This window comes from Apis cerana, linkage group LG8 (genome assembly GCF_029169275.1).
Source record: "Apis cerana isolate GH-2021 linkage group LG8, AcerK_1.0, whole genome shotgun sequence".
Classification (NCBI taxonomy): Eukaryota; Metazoa; Arthropoda; class Insecta; order Hymenoptera; family Apidae; genus Apis; species Apis cerana.
Genome location: NC_083859.1, coordinates 9,574,041 through 9,598,761, shown reverse-complemented (window position 1 = coordinate 9,598,761; position 24,721 = coordinate 9,574,041). Strand labels below are relative to the sequence as shown.

Sequence of the window (24,721 nt, the reverse complement as noted above, 5' to 3'; positions counted from 1 at the left end):
AATAGGATCATCGAAGTCGTTTGTATTCACCGTTCCGGCCTTTGACGATGAAAAAAATTGAACAAACCGAGCGTTGACAAACTTTATTCGGAGTTTTCCACGCTTTGTGAATATTTAAGGAAGCTGATGAGCCCACCGATGTGAGAAGGAAAACGTTTGTTGGACATATGATTGCGTTATACATATTAAAAACTGTCCGTTAATATTGCTTGAAATTATACCGAACAGCTTTTTCCCCTACTTTCTCATGCATTAAGATTTTCTCGTTTGTTGTCCTTCATTTTTTTTTTCCTCCCTCTAAATAAAACGGTATAATAAGTATAAAATAATTGTTCGATCAAATTGAATTGAACCGTGATTTTTGGTCGCTTGAAATTTATGTCAATTATCGTACAACGAATATCGATCGATTAATCGTTATCGTGTTTTAATTCGAATAAAAAATTTATTGAAATTTAAAAATCTTCTTTAAAAACGATCGAAGGAAAGGAAGGAGTGGAATAATAATTGATCTTCCTTGCGTATAAATAATTCGACGTTCAATTTATTTCCACAATGGGAGAAGACACAATACGGGAAAGAAGTTAACAACGTCATATTGTGAAACTTTAATTCATGCTCGTAACGGCCGAAATGGGACTGTAATCACACGGTGATCGCATGATTATTGACCGTACGATTATTGACGCAGGCAGCTTGCGTCAGTGGTGTGTGCGCGTAACAGGTCAGACCGCGGGATAATGCAATTGAAATTCGAGAACAGCAAGCAAAACATTCGTGGGAGTTTGTTTATTCAAAAACCTTGCGGCGAAGCGTTGAATTACCAGCAACAAGCCTCGTTACTTGCCAAATTTATAAGCATTCCCGATTCTAAACAGTGATAACGTAAATGAATGCGTGTACAAACCTGCACGCATACGTGCAGGAACTGGTATTAAAGATGAAAGAAACGTATTTGATCCCCATAAATTAATACTTGATTTTTCTTTGTCGTTCCTTAACGATCGGGATACAGAAATAAAATTAAACGCCTTGAACTAAAGCCTTTATACAGCTTTTGATTGTGAAGAATTTATACATACAAATTTAAATATAAAATTATATAAAATTAAGAAATGATATATATATATTTAATTATTCCTTAACAATAAGAGTTTAGAGATGAAGTTAGAGTTGAAGTTAGAGTTGCCTGGAGGTAGGCAACCAGCCTTGAACTGAAACCTTTATAGATTATGAAGAATAATTTTTGATTATGAAGAATTTATATACATGTGTATAAATTTAAATATAAAATTAAGAAATAGTATATATATTTAATTGTTCCTTAACAATGAGGGTTTAGAGATGAAGTTAGAGTTGCCTGGAGCCTTGAACTGAAGCCTTTATGCAGTTTTTGATTATAAAGAATTTATATACATGTATATAAATTGAAATATAAAATTAAGAAATAATATATATATTTAATTGTTCCTTACTGTTGAGGATTTAGAGTTGCCTGGAGCTTTTATTTAGCCTTAAAGTTTTTGATTATGAAGAATTTATATACGTGTGTATAAATTGAAATATAAAATTAAGAAATAGTATATATATTTAATTGTTCCTTAATGTTGAGGGTTTAGAGTTGCCTGGAGCTTTAAACTGAAAGCTTTTATTTAGCTTTAAAGTTTTTGATTATGAAGAATTTATATACGTGTGTATAAATTTAAATTAAGAAATAGTATATATATTTAATTCTTCCTTAACAATGAGGGTTTAGAGATAAAGTTAGAGTTGCCTGGAGCTTTGAACTGAAGCCTTTATGCAGTTTTTGATTATGAAGAATTTATATACGTGTGTATAAATTTAAATATAAAATTAAGAAATAGTATATATATTTAATTCTTCCTTAACAATGAGGGTTTAGAGATAAAGTTAGAGTTGCCTGGGGATAGGCAACCAGCCTCAAACTGAAAGCCTTTATAGAGCTTTTGATTATGAAGAATTTATATATATTTATAATATTGTATAACATATTTACAATAATAAATTTATTTGCACTTTCACAAAAAAAAGAATGAAATTAGACGCCTGAAGACAGGCAACCACCGAGCTAAAAACGTCTTTATAACGCTTATTACACGAAAGTTTAAAGTATTTGAAGAATTACATAAGTGAAGAGTTACAAAAGGGTCCTAAAAACAAATTTACTTGTATTCTACACCTACAAAAAGAAAGAAAGGGAAAAAAAACAGTGTCAAACATTTTTTTTTTTAAATTCCATTCTCGAAAGAAGTTATAATACGAGTGATCCGTCGTTGCTCGTCGAATAAAAGGGAAATTCGAGTCGAAAATAGGGGCAGGGGAAACCCGTTAATACGGACTTACGCGTGGACGCGCCAAGGCTTTCTAAGCCCTTGCCAAATTTCTCCTAGTTACTATATTCTCCCGCATTACTCCATACGACTAATGCAGTTTAGCTTTGGTTAGGTTTCCACGATGCTTCCGTGTATGCGTGCACGGTACGTGTGTGGCGGCCGTACGTCACTCGAGAAACAGGTGCGCGCGCGCGCGCAAGCACAGAACGCGGAGAGGTTTGCATAATTCGAACTCTGGTTCAGATGAAAGCCGGCTTTCTCGTAATGTATTCTCTATGAATAACTCGGGTCGAGTGGTGTATACAAGTGATGATATATCATCCCTACATGTATAGAAAAGAATAATTCAAATGGTACATAATCGGATTTCGTCGATGGCATAAAAGAAGGTATCGTCGATGATTTAAACTCGAAATTGATAGTCCTAGTTTCCTAGTTTCCTCCCATCCCATTTTCCTCGACGAAAGTATATCGACGAAAACAATTACATCGATCGAATCGATTGTCTAATTTCTGCCGATAATTCGACTCATCCACTTCCGTCGCAATATCTTTCGTTTCGACTTTAACGTTTAGCTTGTTTATACTTCGAAAAAATACGAGTTGAGAAAAATGTGATCCAAGGAAAAAAGCGTTGCACGCTTTGTCTCGTAATTGCTATAGTATTTTACGATAGAAATTTCCCCTTTAAAAGTTTATTTCATCGAGTTTTTCGTTCGAACGGAGGCCTTTCTCGTCCCACTCTCATTTACGGTCGTTTTCTCGTCTCCTCCTTCGCTAATCTATCCTAAGTGCGCGCTACTCAATGAATACCGAGTAAACGGGCTCTATTATTAGTAGCAACTACTGCTCACTTTCAAGAAGCGCGTCGTGGATCGCTGGTCGTTGACCAATATCCCTGAGTCTCGAGGATGGACTTAAGGAAGTCGTTATCTCGGCGACGGATCGAGATATTTAAAAGAAACTGCGTTACTTTTCGATGTAATTAGATTCCATTGAAGCAATCCGAAGTGAAAAATCCCTTTTCTTTTATTCCTTAAATTTGAAAATTTACATTTCTCCGATCGGTTGAGTCATTTAACGAAGTATTTTTCTAAAGATAAATCGTATAAAACGTATTATTGCAGATGGGTTCGTTCTACGCGTTAATTTCCAAAGTACATTCTCCGCAGGAATAGAAAAGCGCGAAGTTGGGAAGTTAATAGAGATAGTGAGGGCAATTTTACTGCAATCGCATTAAATTTACGACTGGGGAGATCTAGCCGGGCTTCTCATGCTAGATTTTACTGTTACTCCTCCTACTCATAACTTTATAACACGTATATACGAGGGAGGAGAGGGATGGCTTCTTTGCTGGTAGAGGGATTTCACGATAATTTTATCACGATTTCGATGGCTTCGCAATGAGTTCGAATGTTTCTCATTTATTACACGCGGAAGGTAGAATCTAGAGAATTGTATTAGGAAAGTTATATAAATGTATATATATATATGTGTTATATTATACGGTATACGGAGTTTGAAGTTGAGAATATAGAAAATTTCTAAATAAATTCTCAAGTTTCGACGGAAACTTTGAAATGATATTTCCTTATTTTTACTTTTATCTTTTGTTTCATCGAATAAATTAAAATCGGCATAATAATATCGATATCCAATGAAGCCTAACTACGAATAAAATTTATTTTTTGAAGAACGTTACATTTAAATAGTGTATATATAAGAACGAAAAAGGGAGAAAGAATATTTCACGTTGGAAATTCGTCGATGGAGCAAGATTCTAACGAAGTCTTTATACAGCTTTCACGACAGGAACGTTAATTAATACGTTAACGAAAAGGATGCGATCCCTTTGAGCTTGGGAAATTCGCACAAACGTTCGCGACTCCTGTCACCTCTCCCCTTCCGTTCGAAAATCGAGGTGATCCAGAAAAGTGGATAAAAATTCACAAGGAAGGATCGTGAAAAGATCGTGAATCTTTCCTCGGAATTAAAAAAAAAAAAATCACTTCTCGACACGCAACGTTTCATTCCCTTCCTTCGTTCCTTCAAATTTTCCACCATCTTCTTTAAAGAGAAATCTTGCTAAAATCTACTTCTAACAACATAACCATTAAAAAACCATTGAAAAAAAAGAAGAAGAATAAAAATTTTGATACTTCTGATTTAAAAAAAAAAATCATTTCTCAACACGCAACGTTTCATTCCCTTCCTTCAAATTTTCCACCAGCTTCTTTACTCCATCATCTTCATTAAACGTACAAATCTTGCTAAAATTTATTCCTAACAACAATCTCGGATGTTGATTAACCATTAAAAAACCATTGAAAAGAAAAAGAAGACGAAAAATAAAAATTTCGATACTTCTGATTTAAAAAAAAAATCATTTCTCGACACGCAACGTTTCATTCCCTTCCTTCAAATTTTCCACCATCTTCATTAAACGTACAAATCTTGCTAAAATCTACTCCTAACAACAATCTCGGATGTTGATTAACCATTCTGTGAAATCGGTAGACAAAGAATCCCGCTCAGATAAGATTACGGGCTCGCAAACTGCGGGCCGATTAATTCCAGCCCGGTGTGGCGCTAGTTGTCTCTCGACGCCGCTTTTTGAGCGGAGCGCGGCAAAACAATCCTTGCGCAAAATTAACCCCCACTCAGCCACGATTATTTCGTGGAGCGTGGATCGAGAGGGCGAGCTCGCTGTTGCGGAAAATGAAAGTTACCCCTCCCCTCCACCTCACCTCACAAGTTCAATCCTTCGCCTCCTTTGCTTCTTGACAGCACGCGTGCACCGACTTAACAAGTTTGTAAACGCCTCGTCTTCTTGCCTCCGGTTTAAACTCTTCATTAATTTCGTCGTATTTTGCGTTCACTCAGATTCTCGAATTTATATTACTTTTTCTTTTCTTTTTATCGGAATCTTGACAATTCAAATTTCATTTCCAAACAATTCCGAATATTTTGTTCGGACATTGAACATTGAGGACGACTTTTTGAGAATTTGGAGGAGGATTCTTTGTATATTTGTTAGAGTAATTGTAATTCGAGTGAGGATTTGTCATTTTGAGACAGTTCCAATGGTAATCAGCATTGTCTTGTATGAGAAGAATAGTTGCAAATATTCGTTCTACGAATTTTTCTTAGATCGAAATGTCGTTCTAAAGGGTTATTGGAACCACCTGTGTATCCCATGTTGAAGAACTCGCGAGATGAGCACGGAGGGTGGAATTTTTTGAACTTTTGAACTGTTCAGGATCTTGGAACTCTATCAACTTCCCTCTCAAAATCTTAGAACTTTAGAAACCTTGTGAATTCAAGCGATGTACATCTTCATTAGCGTGTGAACCTCGCTCTTGGTCGGTTTAGAATATAGAACTTTCTAATAAATTAATTTTATTACTGTTAAAGCTAACCCAACCACTACTTTCCTTTCTTTCTAGGCATTTTTGTGACAACTTTTCAAAGTTACGTTATCCATCAATTATCGATCTCCTTACTCCTCACGATTGGTCAGAGATACCAAGAAGGCAAAAGTTGGAAAATATCAATGGAACGTAGCAGACGTTGTTCGTTCTGGGGGACATGCAGCCTCGTTAGAGGGGCAAAAGAAGCAAAAAAGAGAGGAACGAAGGGATATTATAATTGTACGGTTCAGCTAATGGAACATGTTCGAGGGAAACTCGTCTGGAATGCACTTCCCTTCGTAGAATCAACGATCGTACGAATTCTTACAGTGAAATTGGAAGGATATCGTTGAATTTGCCTTCGACAAAATAATTCACTTATACCATGCACTTAAATGAATTTCATAAACCAAATTTTCAATTTTTCGAATTTCGTTCTTACGAACGCGCAAGTTTCTAAATTATTAAATTTTAATCTCTCGTCCAAATTCATATTATATTTAAAACACAGTGCGCACGGTTCAAATTACGATTTTCACGATTAATCAGGGAAGGTGATTCGGGTGAGTTTGTTTTGCATTTGGTCAAGATTCGCGTATGCGCGGTTTTAGGCTCGGCCTGAATGTTTCATGAAGGTATCCACCTCCTTTTAATGCAAGCCGCGTTAAAGTGATCCCTATACATAATGTGCATGCATGAGCGTGGAGGAGGAGGAGGATACAGTGAGTGAGGACGACCCTTATCGAATGTCGCGTCCTCAAACATGAGATGCGAACCGGTGGCACGAAAGAGGCGACGAAAATGTAAATACGCTGGAAACCGTGGAGAATTAGATCGGAACGCCTTTTCGCGATGTTGCACAATGTTATACGGAAAAGGAACAAATAATAATTGTTACGTCGCGATGCAATTTTATCGAGCGTGCTTATTTATTCGGTTCAGTTCTTTTTCGTTTGAAGATATGAGAAATAAAATGGAATAAAATGTTGGGGCAACAAAAGATTAACAACAAGAGGGGATAAGTGAAAATGTTTGAAAATGTAGATCGTAGAAAAACGGATATCCAATTTCAAATATAAAACTATATATAATTCGAAACAAGAAATTTTCATTAAAGCCAATTTAATAAACCATCCTTGAATAATAATTCGAGCAGATTATTAAATTTTAGCATTTTGAAAGAACATTTTAAAAAACGTTTAAAATTTTTTTCCACGATCGATGCCAAACTATTAAATCGTGCTAGAATTTATTAATATCATAAAACACGGATGATAAAATTATCCTTTCCCCTTTAACTCGAGTTACTCGAAAAATTATCTTCACTTTGGTGATTTCTGATCGAATCGTCTCATCGGAAGAAAAAGATCTCATAGTGAAACAGACTCGAAACGATCGATAGGTTAACCTAACCAAGAAATTTGTGGTAACAACCATCTAGAGTATCTGTCCGCCATTAGACCACTGGCGGCCATGTTTATCAGCCCCGTGATCTTCTTGCAAGGCATCGACAGGGCGTCTGATGCGCTAATGACTATTGTTAGGTATCGAAGGATACGATCATCATCTCTGCGAAGGGAGCTGACCCCGATGGATTTCGACCCGAAGCTGACCTAAATTATCCGGACCTAGCACGAACATTCGACGTACATATCCGTTAAGCTTCTCAGGTTTCCTGCTCGTCCGTTTCACTTGCTTGGCCATCCAGTGGAGATCCGCTTTCCTCGATCAATGGGCAAACTGAATGCGCTGGTCGACAGTGTTTAATAAACACGCATGACATCGCGGATGAGGATGGTCATCCTCAGGAGACGGACGAAAGGAGAGATGTGCCGTTAATGTTCGATCGGGTAAGATGAATTTTGATCCGTGTGTCGAGGAATTTGAACGGGCTTTGAATCGTACAGAATTGTTCGATGATTTTCTATGGATTTTGAACAGCAGGGGATTATCATGTTTGGTTTTTGCTTAAATACTCTTAGATTCGAAGATTTTAATTAACTATGCGATACTAGCGCCATATTAATTTAATACGAACACGAGGAGAATAAATTTCTTCATAGTTATGCTTGCTAATACTGCTAGCACCATATTAAATTATCTACTTTATCCTTCGAATATTCGAATTAATAAAAATATGAGGAGAATAAATTTTTCCAGAATTATGTTCACTAGTAGATGTTGTAAGTGTTGTTACGATTTGTAGTGACGTTCATATTATCACAACTAGCGCCATATTAAATTATCTATTTTATCCTTCGAATATTCAATTTCATACAAACATGAGAAGAATAAATTTTTTCAGAATTATGTTCATTAATAGATGTTGTAAGTGTTGTTATGATTCGTAGTGATATTAATACTATGAAATTGTCTACTTTATCCTTCGAATATTCGAATTAATAAAAATATGAGGAGAATAAATTTTTCCAGAATTATGTTCACTAGTAGATGTTGTAAGTGTTGTTACGATTTGTAGTGACGTTCATATTATCACAACTAGCGATACTAGCGCCATATTAAATTATCTATTTTATCCTTCGAATATTCAATTTCATACAAACATGAGAAGAATAAATTTTTTCAGAATTATGTTCATTAATAGATGTTGCAGATGTCGTTATGATTTGTAATGATGTTAATATTATGACGATTATATTATGTTAATATTAGCGATACTAGCGCCATATTAAATTATCTACTTTATCCTTCGGATATTCGAATTAATAAAAATATAAGAAGAATAAAATTTTCCAGAATTCATATTATCACAACTAGCGATACTAGCGCCATATTAAATTATCTATTTTATCCTTCGAATATTCAATTTCATATAAATATGAGGAAAATAAATTTTTCCAGAATTATGTTCACTAGTAGATGTTGTAAGTGTTGTTATGATTCGTAGTGATATTAATACTATGAAATTGTCTACTTTATCCTTCGAATATTCGAATTAATAAAAATATGAGAAGAATAAAATTTTCCAGAGTTATAAGTGTTGTTACGATTTGTAGTGACGTTCATATTATCACAATTAGTGACACTAGCGCCATATTAAATTATCTACTTTATTCTTTAAATATTCAATTTCATACAAACATGAGGAAAATAAATTTTTCCAGAATTACGTTCACTAGTAGATGTTGTAAGTGTTGTTATGATTCGTAGTGATGTTAATACGAAATTATCTAGTTTATCCTTCGAATATTCGATTTAATACAAACATGAAGAGACAAATATCTCGAGAGTTGTTACCTATTAAGTATACAATTTTTTAACAAAAATCATTGAGATTAAGATTAATCGAATAGGGCTTGAATAAATTTTTAAAATCGTTTCCCAAAAGATGTTCGCGCCTTTCGATGAATTTCGAAGAACGAAACTCGTGTACGCCCTCACAGCACACCATCAACCAATGTGTTAATATTACGAGCAAACTGCTCCATCAACTTCTCCCCCCCAAATTCCACCCATCCCCACAACTATCTATCGAAAAACTGGCCACCCAATTTCCAAACACGTGCACTGTAGGGGACAGGGACAGTTTCGAGTCGACAAACACTGTCCACCGTTAAGTGGGTCCAGCATCAAACGGTTAATTAACGATTCGAGGAGATTAATAGCAGCCCTCGAGGATCCCGACACGCCACTCGAAATCGAGAGATGCAGGAGGGCGGGACAAAGGGGAGCAAGAATCAGGCGATGTATATGTGTGTGTGTGTGTGTGTGGTAGGGGCACACGAAAACTCGAGTGCATCCGGCGATCGTAGAAAAGGGAGAGGGGGGATGGTATGGAGGAGAAAGGCTTTGTCGCGCGGCCTCGTTATCGAGAACGGAGCCACGCCGATATTCGACGTGGAATATCGACGGAATGTGTCAATGCGTCCTGATGAACCGCGGCGACACGCGTCCGCCGGGCGTTCCACGGTTTTTCGCCGTTCGAAAATTCGATTGCCGCGATCGAATGGACCGACGGAGAAAGGAGGAGGAGGAGGGAGAAAAATTCGTTTCCGATTGATTTTTATTGCCTTGTAATTGTTCGAGCACCCTCGAGCGGCGCCTCCTTTCTCTTTTCGTTTCTTTGAATTCGTACGCGGCAATATTCGAGAACCGTTGGTGAAATTATTATTTATCTTGCCCTCTTTTATTGCTCTTCGTAGATCTTATTATATATAGAAATTTTTGTGACATTCGTGAAACGAGTGTTCTCGATCGGTACTTGATCTCTCTCTAAGAAAATCTAGCTTATCGATCGAGTTTTTTCTCTTTTCTAAGGATAAAGAAGGTGTTGAGAAAACAAGACGCATACGGACGATGGAGAAGAAGAATAAGATGGACGAATTTCGACATACAAAGAAAGTACTTTAATTGAAAGTACGATAGTGGTGGAAGCGCATAGTAATTTTGGGTTGTAACAATTCGATCGCTACGATGTAATCCAGATTGTTACGAATAACGACATATTTAAGGTTAGGTTGTTAAAAATTCGTTATAACGAGTATGACAAAATAACAGGACAATTTCTCTCTTTGAATGAACAATGTTATTATATATCAAAATCCTGTTCGAAAGGAAGAGAATATAATAATAGAGACAAAATGGAAAATTTGTTATCGATTACCGGACCGAGTATTATGGCGGCGAATTTGGCAAAGACACGCGATAATTGGTGCACGTCAAATACACACATAACACAAAGCCCATTTCTACCGATCGTTTGCGTTTCAAAAAGTTGAAATCCGGCCGCGGCTGAATTCGACAGAAAATTGACGTGTTATACTATCGCAGGATTATCAAAAAAGGAGGAACGGGAAGCGATCGTAAAAATCGCGGTGCAATCGAAAATTGCATAATTGGTTGAAAAAGAAGTGGAGAGGAAAAGAGGAGAGAAAACAAATTTTTCTTTCGAAAAAAAAAAAAACTACATTCACCCTCGTAAATTTCTTTGTCCACATCGAAAAGAGGAAAATCAATAAAATCAAACGAAATATAAGAGACCAGAGTAAAACAAAAAAAAATGATAATAATAACAGAAGATAATCCGATCGAAAATATTATTAATATAAATAATACTTGTTGCCGATCGATGTGTACTCGTCCATCGAAAAGATGTCGAACAAGAAGAAGAAGGGGTGAGTTGTCATAGCCGAAGAGAATAGTTTATTTCTAGTTGCTTTCCAGCTGGTTATTCGAGTAAATCGGTATCCGCGTAATACCTGGCTTTCCACGAGAGAACGTCCGGATATCCGATTATATCCGGCCATGTTGCCTTCTCAAGGGGCATTTGAAATTTAAATATGATTCACCCCCGTCTTCTGTGCTTCGATCCACCTTCTGGACCAGTTTTACCACTGCTTTTTCCAACGGACTCGCTTCATAAATTATATATTTATAAATATATTCGCGATATTCTATTTCTTGAGCGACGTTCATACTGCAATTTCACGAAATCTGAGTTCACAATCGTTACAACACGAGATCAGTGATGTTATTATCATTACGTTTGTTCACTTGCAACTTATTCTTATCTTAAGCATAAGTATTCCTTTAACTCGATTACGTTCTCTGTATTAACATATTTTCTGAAAGAAATATTTTTGATATCCCGTGTATACGGATTTAACACGAATATTTTGCGAAAGAAATGTTTTTTATCCTGTACATATGAATGCCTCAGAAATGGATAGGCAAACTTTAAAGTTCGAAATACTTATCTCTTCATACAATGTTTGTTAGATATAAAATTATAAAATATAACACTGTTTGTAAAAAAAAAAAAAAATCTTCCATAGAAAAAGACCCATCCCCGCGACATTTCCGCAGACAAACAAGCAAAAAAGCCGCGACGTGATGAAAAAAAAAAAATAAAAATAAATAAAAAATTGCTCTACTTACGTGATTCGAGGCAGGCCGGGAGGCAGACGAGAGGGAGATTTTCGGGTGCAGGATCGTATCGTCAACTTTTACGGGGTCGCTCGACGCCGATGGAGGGTTGGAAAAGGCAATTTTCTCGCGGCTTCCGTGAAAACGAACGGAACAGATATACACATTTTTCTATGCCGTGAATATTCACGCCGCTCCAAGTAATCCAGAGCAACTCGAATCTCGGGAGAAGAAAGAAAGGGGGAGAAAAATACGGAGAGAAACGAAAAAAATTGCATTGTATCGTCCCTTATTTCCTTCAACCTTCGAAACTAAACGATCGTTGTGATATTTAAAGACCGTAGGGAAAACGTGATAAGTCCTGTATTTTCTTTTTTTTTTTTTTTTTTCTAGAAAAGACTGACGCGAGATATTATTCGTAATGGAACGGAATAAAAAAGTTTAATAGAATAAAAATTATTGCGAAAACTTTTTACTTTGATTCGAAAACAAAAAGCAGGTAATAATTGCAAAAATCAGACTGGTTATTATCAGTATCTGTACATATAGCATATATTATAGAATTCTGATATATTCTATAGTGTATGGTATAATATGTATATTCTAGTACGTGTATATACTCTTCGTTATTATTCGATGCACGATAGTTTCTATACCAAATTAATAACAAAGATATATCGTTCTCTCACCAATAGCTTGTCACATTTTTCCCTCGCAGCCTCCATTTTATTTCAAACACAAGTGCACAATCGTAGTTTAAGAAATATATATATAGCAGACAAATATCCAAACCTTTCATTCGTTTTTTCGATTCTCACATCCTCGATCGACTCACCTTCTCGAAAAGAATCCTACTACCCCACCTTAAAAAACCTAGACGAGAATTATTCGAATTTCTAGAAAAAAAGCTATTTCCTCGCAACGTGCAGCGATTCTCTATAATCTATCAGCGAGTTCAAGTAGTATTATAACAATTCTAGGGTGGAGAGTGACTTGTTGGAGAGATAGAGAAAGATGAACACGTGAAGGACAAAGAGTCGGAAGAGACGACGAGAGAAAAAGAGACAGACAGAGAGAAAAAGAGAGAGAGAGAGAGAGATGGGAGGAAAAAGTGGGACATACGAGATGGAGACGTTCGAAAAACGTGATTAAATTAAACATTTCTGACAATATCGCCGATATAGAAAATGTGAATAAACAAACAAGCTTAAATGCACGATCAATCGTGTACAAGAATATAAAGTAGACCAAAAGTGTGATTTTTCGAAAAAACACTTTTTTCTGCCTATTAACATTTTTCTTATACCATTGATATTTGTAAAAATATTTATTTATCACGCTTTGTGTGCCTCACCCCATATGAAGAAGAAGAAGAAGAAGAAGAAGAAGAAGAAGAGAAAAAACAAAAAAAAAAGAAGAACGGAAAAAAAAAAGAAAGAAAAAATAAAGAAGAGACAACTGTAATGTAGGGGAGGCTCGTACCTTTTGCCCGCTGTGCAGAGTATCTCTGTAAAGTAAAACAGAAAAGAGAAGAGTTAGAAAAAACGTACACATAAATATACAAGACAGATATGAGAGGTTAAGAAGCAACTGAGAAAATGGCGGACTCGAGAGGCACAGAGACAGAGAAAGAGAGAGAGAGGGGGGAAAAGAGAGAAAGAGAGAGAGAGAGAGAGAGAGAAAAATGGAGGATGAAGCGGTTAGAGGGCGCTGTGTAGAGTCTACGAACATAATTATAGCGGAGAACAAGGACACAAGATTCAGACAGAGAGACAGAAGAAGACGGAGAGACACGAAAAGCGGGTGAGAACAGAGGGTTTTTGAAAGAAAGTAGTATACAGTGTTCGAGGGGTGATGTGTGTGTGTGTTTAAAGGAGAAGAAATGCTGATCTGCTGCGCCACGATCCTGTTTTCGATTCGAGGGATGGCTGAAAAAATAAAAAGTAAACTTTTCCAGGCTGAGAGGTTTGAATTTCGTTCTTTTTTTCTATTATTATTATTATTATTGTTGTTATTATTACACTTTTCTCTGTTTGTTTGAAAATGAATTTTAGTAAACGAATATTTAAAAATTGTATCACATATATTTTTACACTTTATTTATTGTGTATTTTTAAGCAATTTTTTTCAGACATCCCACGTATGAAATTGATTAAAGCCGAATAAACGACTATTAAATAATTATGTGTTATACGTATATAAGTATACTCTTTTTTTTAAAAAAAAAAAAAAAAGGTGACAATTTATTACACTAGTAATAATAATTAATCGGAATTTTTATTGATTATATTATTTACAAATGGAGGATATTTATAATTCGTTAATGGAACTTTTGTTCAATGTTGAAATAAAAGCAAATGTTGAATATCAAAATGCAACGTTTAGTTATTGAAATCGATATTTTGCATTATTTATAATTCTGAAAAGATACAATTTGTACGTTGAAACTACGTTGAAATATACCTTGAGATATATTTGCTGCAATTTTATTTACGATCAAATTATAATTAAACAATCAGAATTCGTAAAGAATTTTGGCATCATTAACGTGAAATGAAATGAAAATAAATAATAATAATAATAAAAGCAATGGAATCTCTATAATTTTATTTTTACGTAGTATGATTTGAGAAAATAATGATCCTAATTTGTAGAATGAAGCAAAATGATAATGAAAGAAATATTCTTTTTTCTTTTCTTTTCTTTTTCTTTTTTTTTTTTTTTTTTTTTACAAATTTTGAAGGTCTTCGGTACAAATATCTTCGGTACAGGATCGCAAAGGAGCCCAAAAAACGAAAAAAAGCCGCCAAATTTCACAAAAAAAAGGAACAATTCTTCTTAGTCTACCTGCAACAGGATAATATTCCATTACTTTGCGTTCAATCTACCATGGCGTTTTCGACAAATTATTAAGGACAGTTCTATAGAAGAAATTACGTAGATAAGAAGTGTTATCAGTAAACGTTAATTAAAAGTAAAAGAGAAGAATTTGTTAATACGAAGTATGAAGAGATAATTAGCTTTAAGTTAATCATTAATACCTCCTTTACCTACCATCCAATCCAAAATGTATTAGTTAAAATTATATTATATTAAAAAAAAAAGAAAAAAGAAAAACACAATTTTCTTTTTTTTTTTTTGTTAACATATAATTTCAATTTAAGAAGAATGTTCTGACTTATACAATTACTAAAACACGTACGTGTTTTTATTTCTATTTCAAGAAAATATAAATATCATAATTTTACTTATACACGTCACAACACATTCGCATCGTAAACCACAAAATGTAAATTTACATTATTCGCCTCTCATATATCTCTCCTCTCATATATTTTCATAAACCTTCAACGATTCTCCTCCTATATTACGTATTACAATTATCAATCATCAATCCTCAATCGCAATAAAATCAACTACTTTCTACAAAACGCCACTTCCAATCGAAAACGTCTTACAAAAAGAAAGAAATAAATAAACAAACGTCCACTTTAAACATCACATCACACCACCATTGATATATTACCTCGATTCTTTCAAATTGTCTACACCAAAAAAAAAAAATCAAATTACCAAATAAGATACCTCACCAATCCTCTTCCTTCTCTCAACGTCAGAAGGCTAAAAACAAAACCTTTCAAACCTTCGTCACGCCAAATTCCAAATTCCAAATTCCTGCATCCCCAGAGATGGGGGCAAAAAAGAAGAAGAAGGAAAACCGATCCCCTCGGTTAATAAGATCGAGCGTGGTCATGGTTTTTCGGGCGGCCGTTTATAAATTTCCTTACCGAGATTACGCATCGCAGGGAAGGAATTCTAATTAGTCAGCATGGCGCCGCGCTATCAACCCTTTGCGAACGGCTGCCTGTTGGCCTATGATAACGCACCCCGAGCCGCTGCTCGCCCCTCCTCCCCCGCGAGGCGACCGCAAGGCGCTTAGGGGGGATGCGTGCCACGACTTAGGCCGACGATGCTCGAACGAGCGTGGAGCAAACGTGCCTACCGTGCAAAAATCTCCAGTGATCGCGGACGGACGTTTAAATGTCTGTTAAAGTGGCTCGAGTATATTCTATGTACATGGAGTAAATTGTTCTTCGATTCGATTAAAGGGAAGAATATTTTTAATAGGATTGCTATTAAATTGGAATTTTTCCAAAATTTGTGAATCGAGGATTAATTAAGGATCGGACGAGGATTCGGAAAATTAAGATAGATTAAATAGTTAACGATTAATTGATTGGATGAATGTATTAAAATGTGTTTACTAGAAAATTTATCAGAGTATTAATAAGTATTAAATACTTGATTCTAAACGGATGTTAAATAAAATTGTAAAATAATATAAATATTTTCAAGAATTGCAAATGGTTGATGTTAAATGATCTTAAACAAAATATGGTCCAAATTCTCGATCATTTAGATTTTGTAAAGTGCTTAAGAAATATTTATCTTAATCTGATTATACGTATAGTTTTCAAAAGTTAAACGACAAAATTTAAAATTCAATATTCCAGGATATTTTAGCAATTTCCTCGTCAACTCGAGATTACGAATTATAGAAACATTCATATCGCAAAATAAGTAATCGCGTAAATTATTCTCGCGATTTAAATTTTAATTCGTTAAATTCGTGAGCTTTTTTAAAAAATTTTATCATACCATTATTCCTCCTTTCTTTTTTTCATAAATATCTCTCGGATTAAACCAAAATTTCGCATCAAATTTGCAATTTTTACGCTTCTATTTTCTCATAATTCGGTTATACAGGCTTATGAAAGTATTCATCGATCCATCTCGAAATATACAGAATTCAATTGATCGGGAACAGAGGATAAGAGGGTGCGTGGATTATTATTGTTTGAATATGGACCATTTGCGAGCTTTCTGCGATCGACCGTGTCGACTGAGCTTATGAAAACGTTCATTAAATCCATATCGAAATATACGAATAATGGATAAAAAAAAAAAAAGAAAAATAAAGATCGACAATTTTTTAAGAAAAATAACAACCCGAATCTTCCGATATTATACAAGATTACTCTTAGAATCGCGATTTCATCCCAATTCCGACAATCTGGACAATGGTCTGGTCAATTTTTTTCCCAATTTCTCTTCGAAAAAAAAATATGATAGACGTATCTGGGTTAAAGGTAATAATCAAATGTATCTTGTATTTTATCGTAAATGTCTGCAACCTCTTCCGGGTTAAAAGGCGAGAGGAAGGGGAAGAAAGAGGGGGTTTATTGAGAAAAGTTTTTTCCCCCGGTTTTCGTTTCCAAGCCCGATGGCTGGAATCTCTTTCAAAGCGGTGGAAACGAAAGTTGGAAAACTATGCGAAAAAGCAACGAATTAATTTTTAAATTCCTCCTTGCTCCCGACACTCGATGTCCAATATCCGTCCATTTATAATCATCATATAACCTGCATATCTTCGGACCTGTCCCCTCCTCCTCCTCCTTCTGCATTAATATCATAAAATCGTGAAATCGTGTAACTCTAGCCGCGATACAACAATCGATTTTGTTTCGTTTTAATTGAAGTAGCCCGAACGTTGGCAATAATTCATCCCGATGTATTTTACAATTTACAATTTCGCTCCCAATGATTTCAACTTTCGTCGATGATGGAAATAGAATTAATTAACCTGCTCTCTCTCTCTCTCTCTTTCTCTCTCCCGGCGGGTTTAAATAATCGAAATTCAATATTAAATTTAATTATTTAATAAGCGAATTTTAATCATCGAAATTATATAGTTAAATCATTATACATATATCTCTCGAATATTCATAGAAATCGCAAAATTCGAATTGAACGCGATTGAAATTCAGATTACAGATTATACCGTGTACATATATTGTAATCTTGATGATGGAAAAATTGAAAACAATCTCGAAAAAGTTGTTTCCCAAAAAAGAAATAATAACGCGCGTTGTCAAAGCGGTGTCGTTTCTCAAATTTGCTCGATATTTGTTCGAGCTTGTTTATATTATAACAACTTGATCAAGCAATATCATATAAACTGGCCGCGTCTCTCGCCTCGTTGTTCGCTCGATAACTCAAACACCTCGGCCATTAAAGTCCATCAAACCTTCAAACTCACACATAAGTGCCAAGAACACAAAGAGACGCGGGGCATAATCGGGCAACGCTGGAATTGGCACTTGAAACGGCCACGAAACCAGCCTCAACGGCTCCCTCTGTGCACGCACGCACGCATACACGCGCGCACGACCCTCGTCCGTGATCAGAGTGGAGCCAAGTTGGAGGCAGGATGATGCAGCAGCTACAGGTAAATGTAATTAGGGATTGATCGAATGGTAAGCACGGGCCTGTCTAATTGCCCGATCGGATAACTCTCTTTGGAAGTTCAGAGAGAGGCTGTTGCTGCTAACTTATGCGCTCTACTCGTCAATATTTCTGCGTCGACGTCTTTAATAAAATATAGACGTGACGTGAGCTATTTTTTAATAATTATTCGATAATATACGTCATCGGATTTGTTTAGATGATAACTTTCTCAAAATCAGTAGATGTAATTTGATGTGGAAAAGAGACCAAGTAGAGATATTAGAAGTAATTAGGATCGAATAAATAGATTTAATTGATCGATCTCTTTGAAAGTTCAGAAGTTATTGCTACGCTATTCGTGAATGTGTTTCTGTGTCTTGAGTATCTTCTTAATCATCGTGCTCAAGTTTAATAAAACATAGTTGGGGACGTGCATCATTTTTGAAAGCTAAAGAATAATTATTCGATAATATGTCGATTGAATTTATTTATAGAAAGAAACATAAATTTTTCAAATCTTCTTAATGCTCAAGTTTAATAAAACATAGCTGGAGACGTGCATCATTTTTTGAAAGCTAAAGAAAAATTGTTCGATAATATGTCGATTGAATTTATTTAAAGTGGAATATTTTTTCGAGTATAAATCATTAGGTGTAATTTGATGGTATAATTCAAAAAGCATCTTAAGTATCGATATCTTCTTAATACTTAAGTTTAATAAAACATAGCTGGGGATATGCATCATTTTTAAAAGCTAAAGAATAATTGTTCGACAATATGTCATTGAATTTATTTATAAAAAGAAACGTAAATTTTTCAAATCTTCTTAATGCTCAAGTTTAATAAAACATAGCTGGGGACGTGCTCTATTTTTGAAAACTAAAAAATAATTGTTCGATAATACACTTCACCGAATTTATTCAGAGGACGATAACTTTTTCAAAGTGGAATATTTTTTCGAGAATAAATAATAATTAGATAATTTGATGGCATAATTAAAAAAGGTCTTAAGTATCGATATTTTCTTAATCATCGTGCTCAAGTTTAATAAAACATAGCTGGAGACGTGCACCATTTTTAAAAGCTAAAGAAAAATTGTTCGATAATATGTCGATTGAATTTATTTAAAGTGGAATATTTTTTCGAGAATAAATCATTAGATGTAATTTGATGGTATAATTCAAAAAAAGTCTTAAGTATCGATATCTTTTTAATACTCAAGTTTAATATGACATAGCTGCTCTATTTTTGAAAGCTATTGTGAAATTGTTCGACAATTTATTCAGAGAAAGATGACTTTTTCAAAGTGGAATATTTTTTCGAGAATAAATAATTAGGTGTAATTTATTTATAAAAAGAAACGTAAATTTTTCAAATCTTCTTAATGCTCAAGTTTAATAAAACATAGCTGGGGACTCTTTTTTTGAAAACTAAAGAATAATTCGATAATACGCTTCACCAAATTTATTCAGAGGACGATAACTTTTTCAAAGAATATTTTTTCGAGAATAAATCATTAGGTGTAATCCGATAGGCATAATTTAATTCGAAAAGAACTTTCGATATGACGAATAGAGGTGTAATAAATAGATCGTCGCATCGTTAATTTAATAAAAATTCGAGGGGAGTAGATTTTACGCGACACGATAGAGTTTTCCACTGGTATTATTTTCCGCGTGGCACGAAACGCGGCAAGTTTTAGAACCACCCAGTACAGTTCTCAACACAATGACACAAAGCAAATTAGACGTGTGATATCTAGGTTACCGTAACTTACGAAACAATCTCACTTAATTTTACTGAACACTGGAAATGTATCATGCAATGTAGTTAATGCACTTAAAGTCTCGTTACGGTACACGGCTGGAAACGAAGCTTTCCGTAGCTCTGTTTTCGCGGGCAGAAATAGAACGGAGCACTTTCGAAATCTATTTTTCGAACCAACCGTTTTTCTTCTCTTCCTACTTTTTTCTTTCTTGGAAAAAATATTTTTTCCAATCGATTCCATCTCTTTCCACGCTCGAAACGACGAAAATCAGGGGAATCGATCAAAAATCTAGTTGAAATTAGATATCAAAATCTCTCAAAGTACGTATATATATATATACATATAACAAGAGTACCCAAAGGTCATAATCAACCGGAAACAGAGAGAAGGAAATCAATGGAAATAGGGGGAGGGAGGAAATCTGGTATAAAACGAGTGGCACGGATCGAATCCAGCCTCGTTATCCGGAACCGAAACGTTCAATCGAACGTTTATGAGCCACCTGTGCGATGCCAATGGGACCCGGCACGCATCAATAAGCAAATAATCGAACGTATTCGAGGTATATACGTATCGATGACGATTCGATAGGTTGCCTTTCCAACGAGCACGGCCACTCAAAATTCTCGGCGACCGCAAACAATCGCACGATCGAACTCATCCACGGCCACTTTGCGCCCATTAAACGAATATTTGCCGCGAAATGTTCCTCCGAGAAATGAATTTTCTACGTGTAAACGCATACGAGTGAATCGAATTGAAAGAAATGGAAGAAGTGGAAAGTCAAACTCTGTTTTTCTCGATTTGAACAATGGATTTAAATGTTTGAGAGAAGAAGGGGATCATTTCCACAAAGGAGGTATCCTTTTCCACCCCAAGAAGGGATGTAATAAGGAAATAAGGAACTGTTTAACAGAACCTGTTTGAAAAATGAACACGAACATTTCAATCTCCCGTTATTTCTACGTGATTCTACAAACGAACCTAACATTCGTGAAACCCCAACAAAAGCGCGTCCAATTTCGAAATGAAAAGCTTCTTTCCGCGGGAAGCAATCCCAGCACTCGTCAGAGCTGGGAACAGACGGATACAATTATTAATCGAGTTTGGGCTGAAAAAGAAAAAAAAAAAAAAAGAAAAAGAAATGAATAGGCCGCTTTGAGAGCATTTTAAATGATAGCCAGCTAAAAAAATCCGCGGTGGATATATCAAAAACAGAAAATAAAAGGCGAATCAATAACGAGAAGAATCCCAAACCGAAACGTCCATCATACAAACGTACACCTGAAGGAATTTTCATTTTTTCTTTTTTTTTTATTTTTTTTTTTTTTTATTTTTATTTTCCGGTTCCCTACTATTATTTCTTTTTTCCCGTTTTTCCTCTCCAATGCTTGTTTGTTTCCATCTCCCTCCTCTTCTCCCCTCGTTTTAAATTTTCAAAACGAAACGCAACCATAAGCCAAGAACGAAACTTGTTTTGCACTTTGCTTTCGTTTAATTGAATCGACACGCCACAACGATTGCTATTTCTCGTTCGATTCACGTTGATTGGAACAAAGTTATATTTTTTTTTTTATATTCTTCTTCTTCTTCTTCTTCTCCTTCCTCATTTGTTTTTTTTGCGACTCTTTTTTTCATATACTTGTAAAAAATATACGATAATTGCTGCTGAATTTCAACAGCAATTGTAACTAAAACAAATTTAGATGCAAATGACGAAATGGATATGAAATGTGTTCCAATAAAAAAAAAGAATTAATAAATAATAAACTGCTTCCAGAAAAGTACAAAAAAAAAAAAACAAAAAGGTGAATATCTTTATTTTTCAGATATACTACCGTCTCCCTAATATTTAACTGAAGAGTTTGAGATCAGAAAAAGAATTGGAGCGTATGATTGGCTGCTGGCTGTGAGTCCTCTGGCGGCGGAATCATTCTATAGAAAACGAAAATCAACGAAACTGCATCATGAGCATCCTCGATGTAAACGGTTTCAAATGGCAAGACAGGATATCGACTTGGAAAGTTGATGGGAAGGGAGGAAAGAAATGTGGAACGGGGAGAAAATAGAGCGAGTTTCCTGGAAGAGGAGACGACAATGCGGTTGCAATATGTCAAATGTACGAATATGTCGAATGCATGCCAAGTCTCAATAGGAACAATTTCAAATTTCAACAATTTTCCAATTCATCTTATATATGCGCGCGTATGTGAATAAGTGAAACGTTGTTCTTGTTGTTGTTGATGATAATGATGATGATGATGATAAGATTTACAAAGATAAAAAAAAAGGATAATATAGACTAGAAAAGAAAATTGTAGAAAAGTCAATAGTGGAAAGAATCGGTTGGATTGGTCGGTGAAACCAACCAAGTTAGTCCAATTTTTCAAAAACTGTACAAATATAAAATTTCATATATGATATTAACAGTGCAAATATTAAAATATAATTTTATTAAACCAACAATTCCAAAACTGTAACTGTCTATAAAGTTTTCCAATGTTGAGGATAAAAGGGAAAAATATCAAAAAAAAAAAAAAATCAAAAAAATATAGGCTATGAAAGTTATTCAAACGGGATAACAAAAGCCGTTATATAATTATTGAAACAACCGGCCAATATTGGCTGGTTGACTAAACTTTTTTTTTTTTTTTTTTTTTTTTACGCATCCCCACACCGGCAACGTGTTCGTCGAATAACGTTTTGTATTTTTGCGCACGCTTTTTTCTCGGCTTTCATAAAACATCAATTTCACCATTGGAAAAAAAAATCGACCAACGAAATCACGGTTGTATGTCGAACCTCTTTACCGCAAGCCATTACTTCATAAACTAATAAACAAAGCTGCAGTGGTTGAAATTTTTCTATCAAACCGCAATACTTGCATTTAATTTTTCATATGTTTGTTTTGGTGGAAGTGGTTTGATAAAAATGTTTTAAAAAATTGTAGAGAAAATAATAAATATTTTGGCACGTATCCGTATTGTAGACGCAGAATTCATTAAAATGAGAATATTAGAAATTTGAATACGATTTAAAAGAAAAGACACCAAAAATTGTTATTTTGCAAATTTTAATCGACTTAGTTCTTTCTTAATTAGCTCCCAATATCTAATCCTCAACTATTTAGTCCTCAATAATTACAATCTTTAAATGGTCTGATCCTCAACTATAATTCCTAAATATCTAGTTTTCCAATCCTTAATAATTATAATCTTCAATAATACCTAACCCATTATCCACTCCTTTGCTATATTCCTTAGTAATTATTAATACCTCCTGGATCCTCAATTATAGTCAATAATAACCTATTATTCAGTTCTTCACTATATTTCTTAGTCAATATTATCAATACATGGATCCTCAATTATAGTCAATAATAACCTATTATTCAGTAATTCACTATTATTGCTCACTACCTGAGTCTTTAAATATAATCCTGAATTATTATTATCTCTAATGATCCTCAACTATAATTCCTAAATATTTAATTTTTCAAACATTAATAATTATAATCTTCAATAATCCACTCCTTTGCTATATTCCTTAGTAATTATTAATACCTGGATCCTCAACTATAGTCAATAATAACCTATTATCCAGTTCTTCACTATATTTCTTAGTCAATATTATCAATACCTGGATCCTCAACTATAGTCAATAATAACCTATTATTCAGTATTTTACTATATTCTTTACTAACTATTATTGCTCACTACCTGGCTTTTTAAATATAATTTTGAATTGTTATTATCTATTTGGTCTAATTCTCAATTATAATTTCTAAATATCTAGGCTTCCAAACATTAATAATTATAATCTTCAATAATATTTAACCCATTATCCACTCCTTTGCTATATTCCTTAGTAATTATTAATACCTGGATCCTCAACTATAATCAATAATAATCTATTATCCAGTATTTCACTGTATTCCTCACTAACTATTATTGCTCACTATCTGGATCTTTAAATATAATCCTCAATTATTATTATCTCTTTAATGATCCTCAACTATAATTCCTAAATATTTAGTTTTCCAAACATTAATAATTATAATCTTCAATAATACCTAACCCATTATCCACTCCTTTGCTATATTCTTTAGTAATTATTATCAATACCTGGATCCTCAACTACCTGAATTATTATCCCTCGATCATCCAGCTCTCAAAAGATAAAGAAGAAATAACAAAAGAAAAGAAAGGAACACTTTTTAACAAAATCTTCTCAAAAAGTTATTTTTTAATGGATGAATCAATGTTCGCCCATTTTATTCCTATATCTGGCACTGTAAAATCATTCGAGATAAAAATCATTTTCGTGGTGTCAAAGAAACGAACGGATCTAAACGGCCACGGTCAATCCATAATTCACGGTTCACAAGTTTCGCTCGAATTTTCGCCGCAACCGTGCTTCACTCGTGATTATTAATTGACCTAATTTCGGAGGTGGGCAGGGAAACCCCGTGGCGCGATCGGTGATCGCGATTGGACGATTTTCCTTCGACAAATCCGCGAGTTCTGGGGATCGACCGCGAAGCGGCTTTGTTTGCCCGGCCGATACCCAATCGGGGATGGCTCGAATTTGACGATCATAGAGTTTGGAGAGCCGCCGACAGAGAGACAATCCGAACCCTAATGGGTCCGTAAACATTTGCGTGCGAAGATCAAACGGCATATCGCGGTGGTGTCGTTGCGGCTTCCCATCGAATTTCGACGTTAATGACGTTCATAGACCCTCTCCCCCCAACAACGAGTCTCCATCATCTTTTTCGACTCTCGAATTTTCCCTTTATTTTCCTGTCGATCGTACGAATAACGATGCAAAATAAAATCTCGTTCCTTATTATTTGCTACAAGTCTCGAGATGCGTTACAGTCTTAAAGTGAAAGATCGTTATCTATTTGTTCCTGCACAGTGTCTGGTTACAAAGTTATCATATAGAATTATTCGAATAACGAGGATGATTGGGGAAAAAAGTTGCGTTTACGTTGTGAAGCAATCGAATAATTG

At 34.8% G+C, this 24,721-nt stretch overlaps 1 protein-coding gene across 10 annotated transcripts in view; it reads right to left on the bottom strand.

Moving 5' to 3' along the window:
• LOC108002604 (polypyrimidine tract-binding protein 2) overlaps positions 1–24,721 on the bottom strand; it is a 429,375-nt gene that overhangs the window by 376,384 nt on the left and 28,270 nt on the right. For 4 of the 10 annotated variants that reach the window (XM_062078844.1, XM_062078850.1, XM_062078852.1 and 1 more), the window contains exon 2: positions 13,133–13,157. The exons of the other annotated variants lie outside the window; for them this stretch is intronic. In XM_062078844.1, the coding sequence (XP_061934828.1) occupies positions 13,133–13,157 (25 nt within the window). The remainder of the gene's footprint in view (positions 1–13,132; positions 13,158–24,721) is intronic. 10 annotated transcript variants of the gene reach the window in all.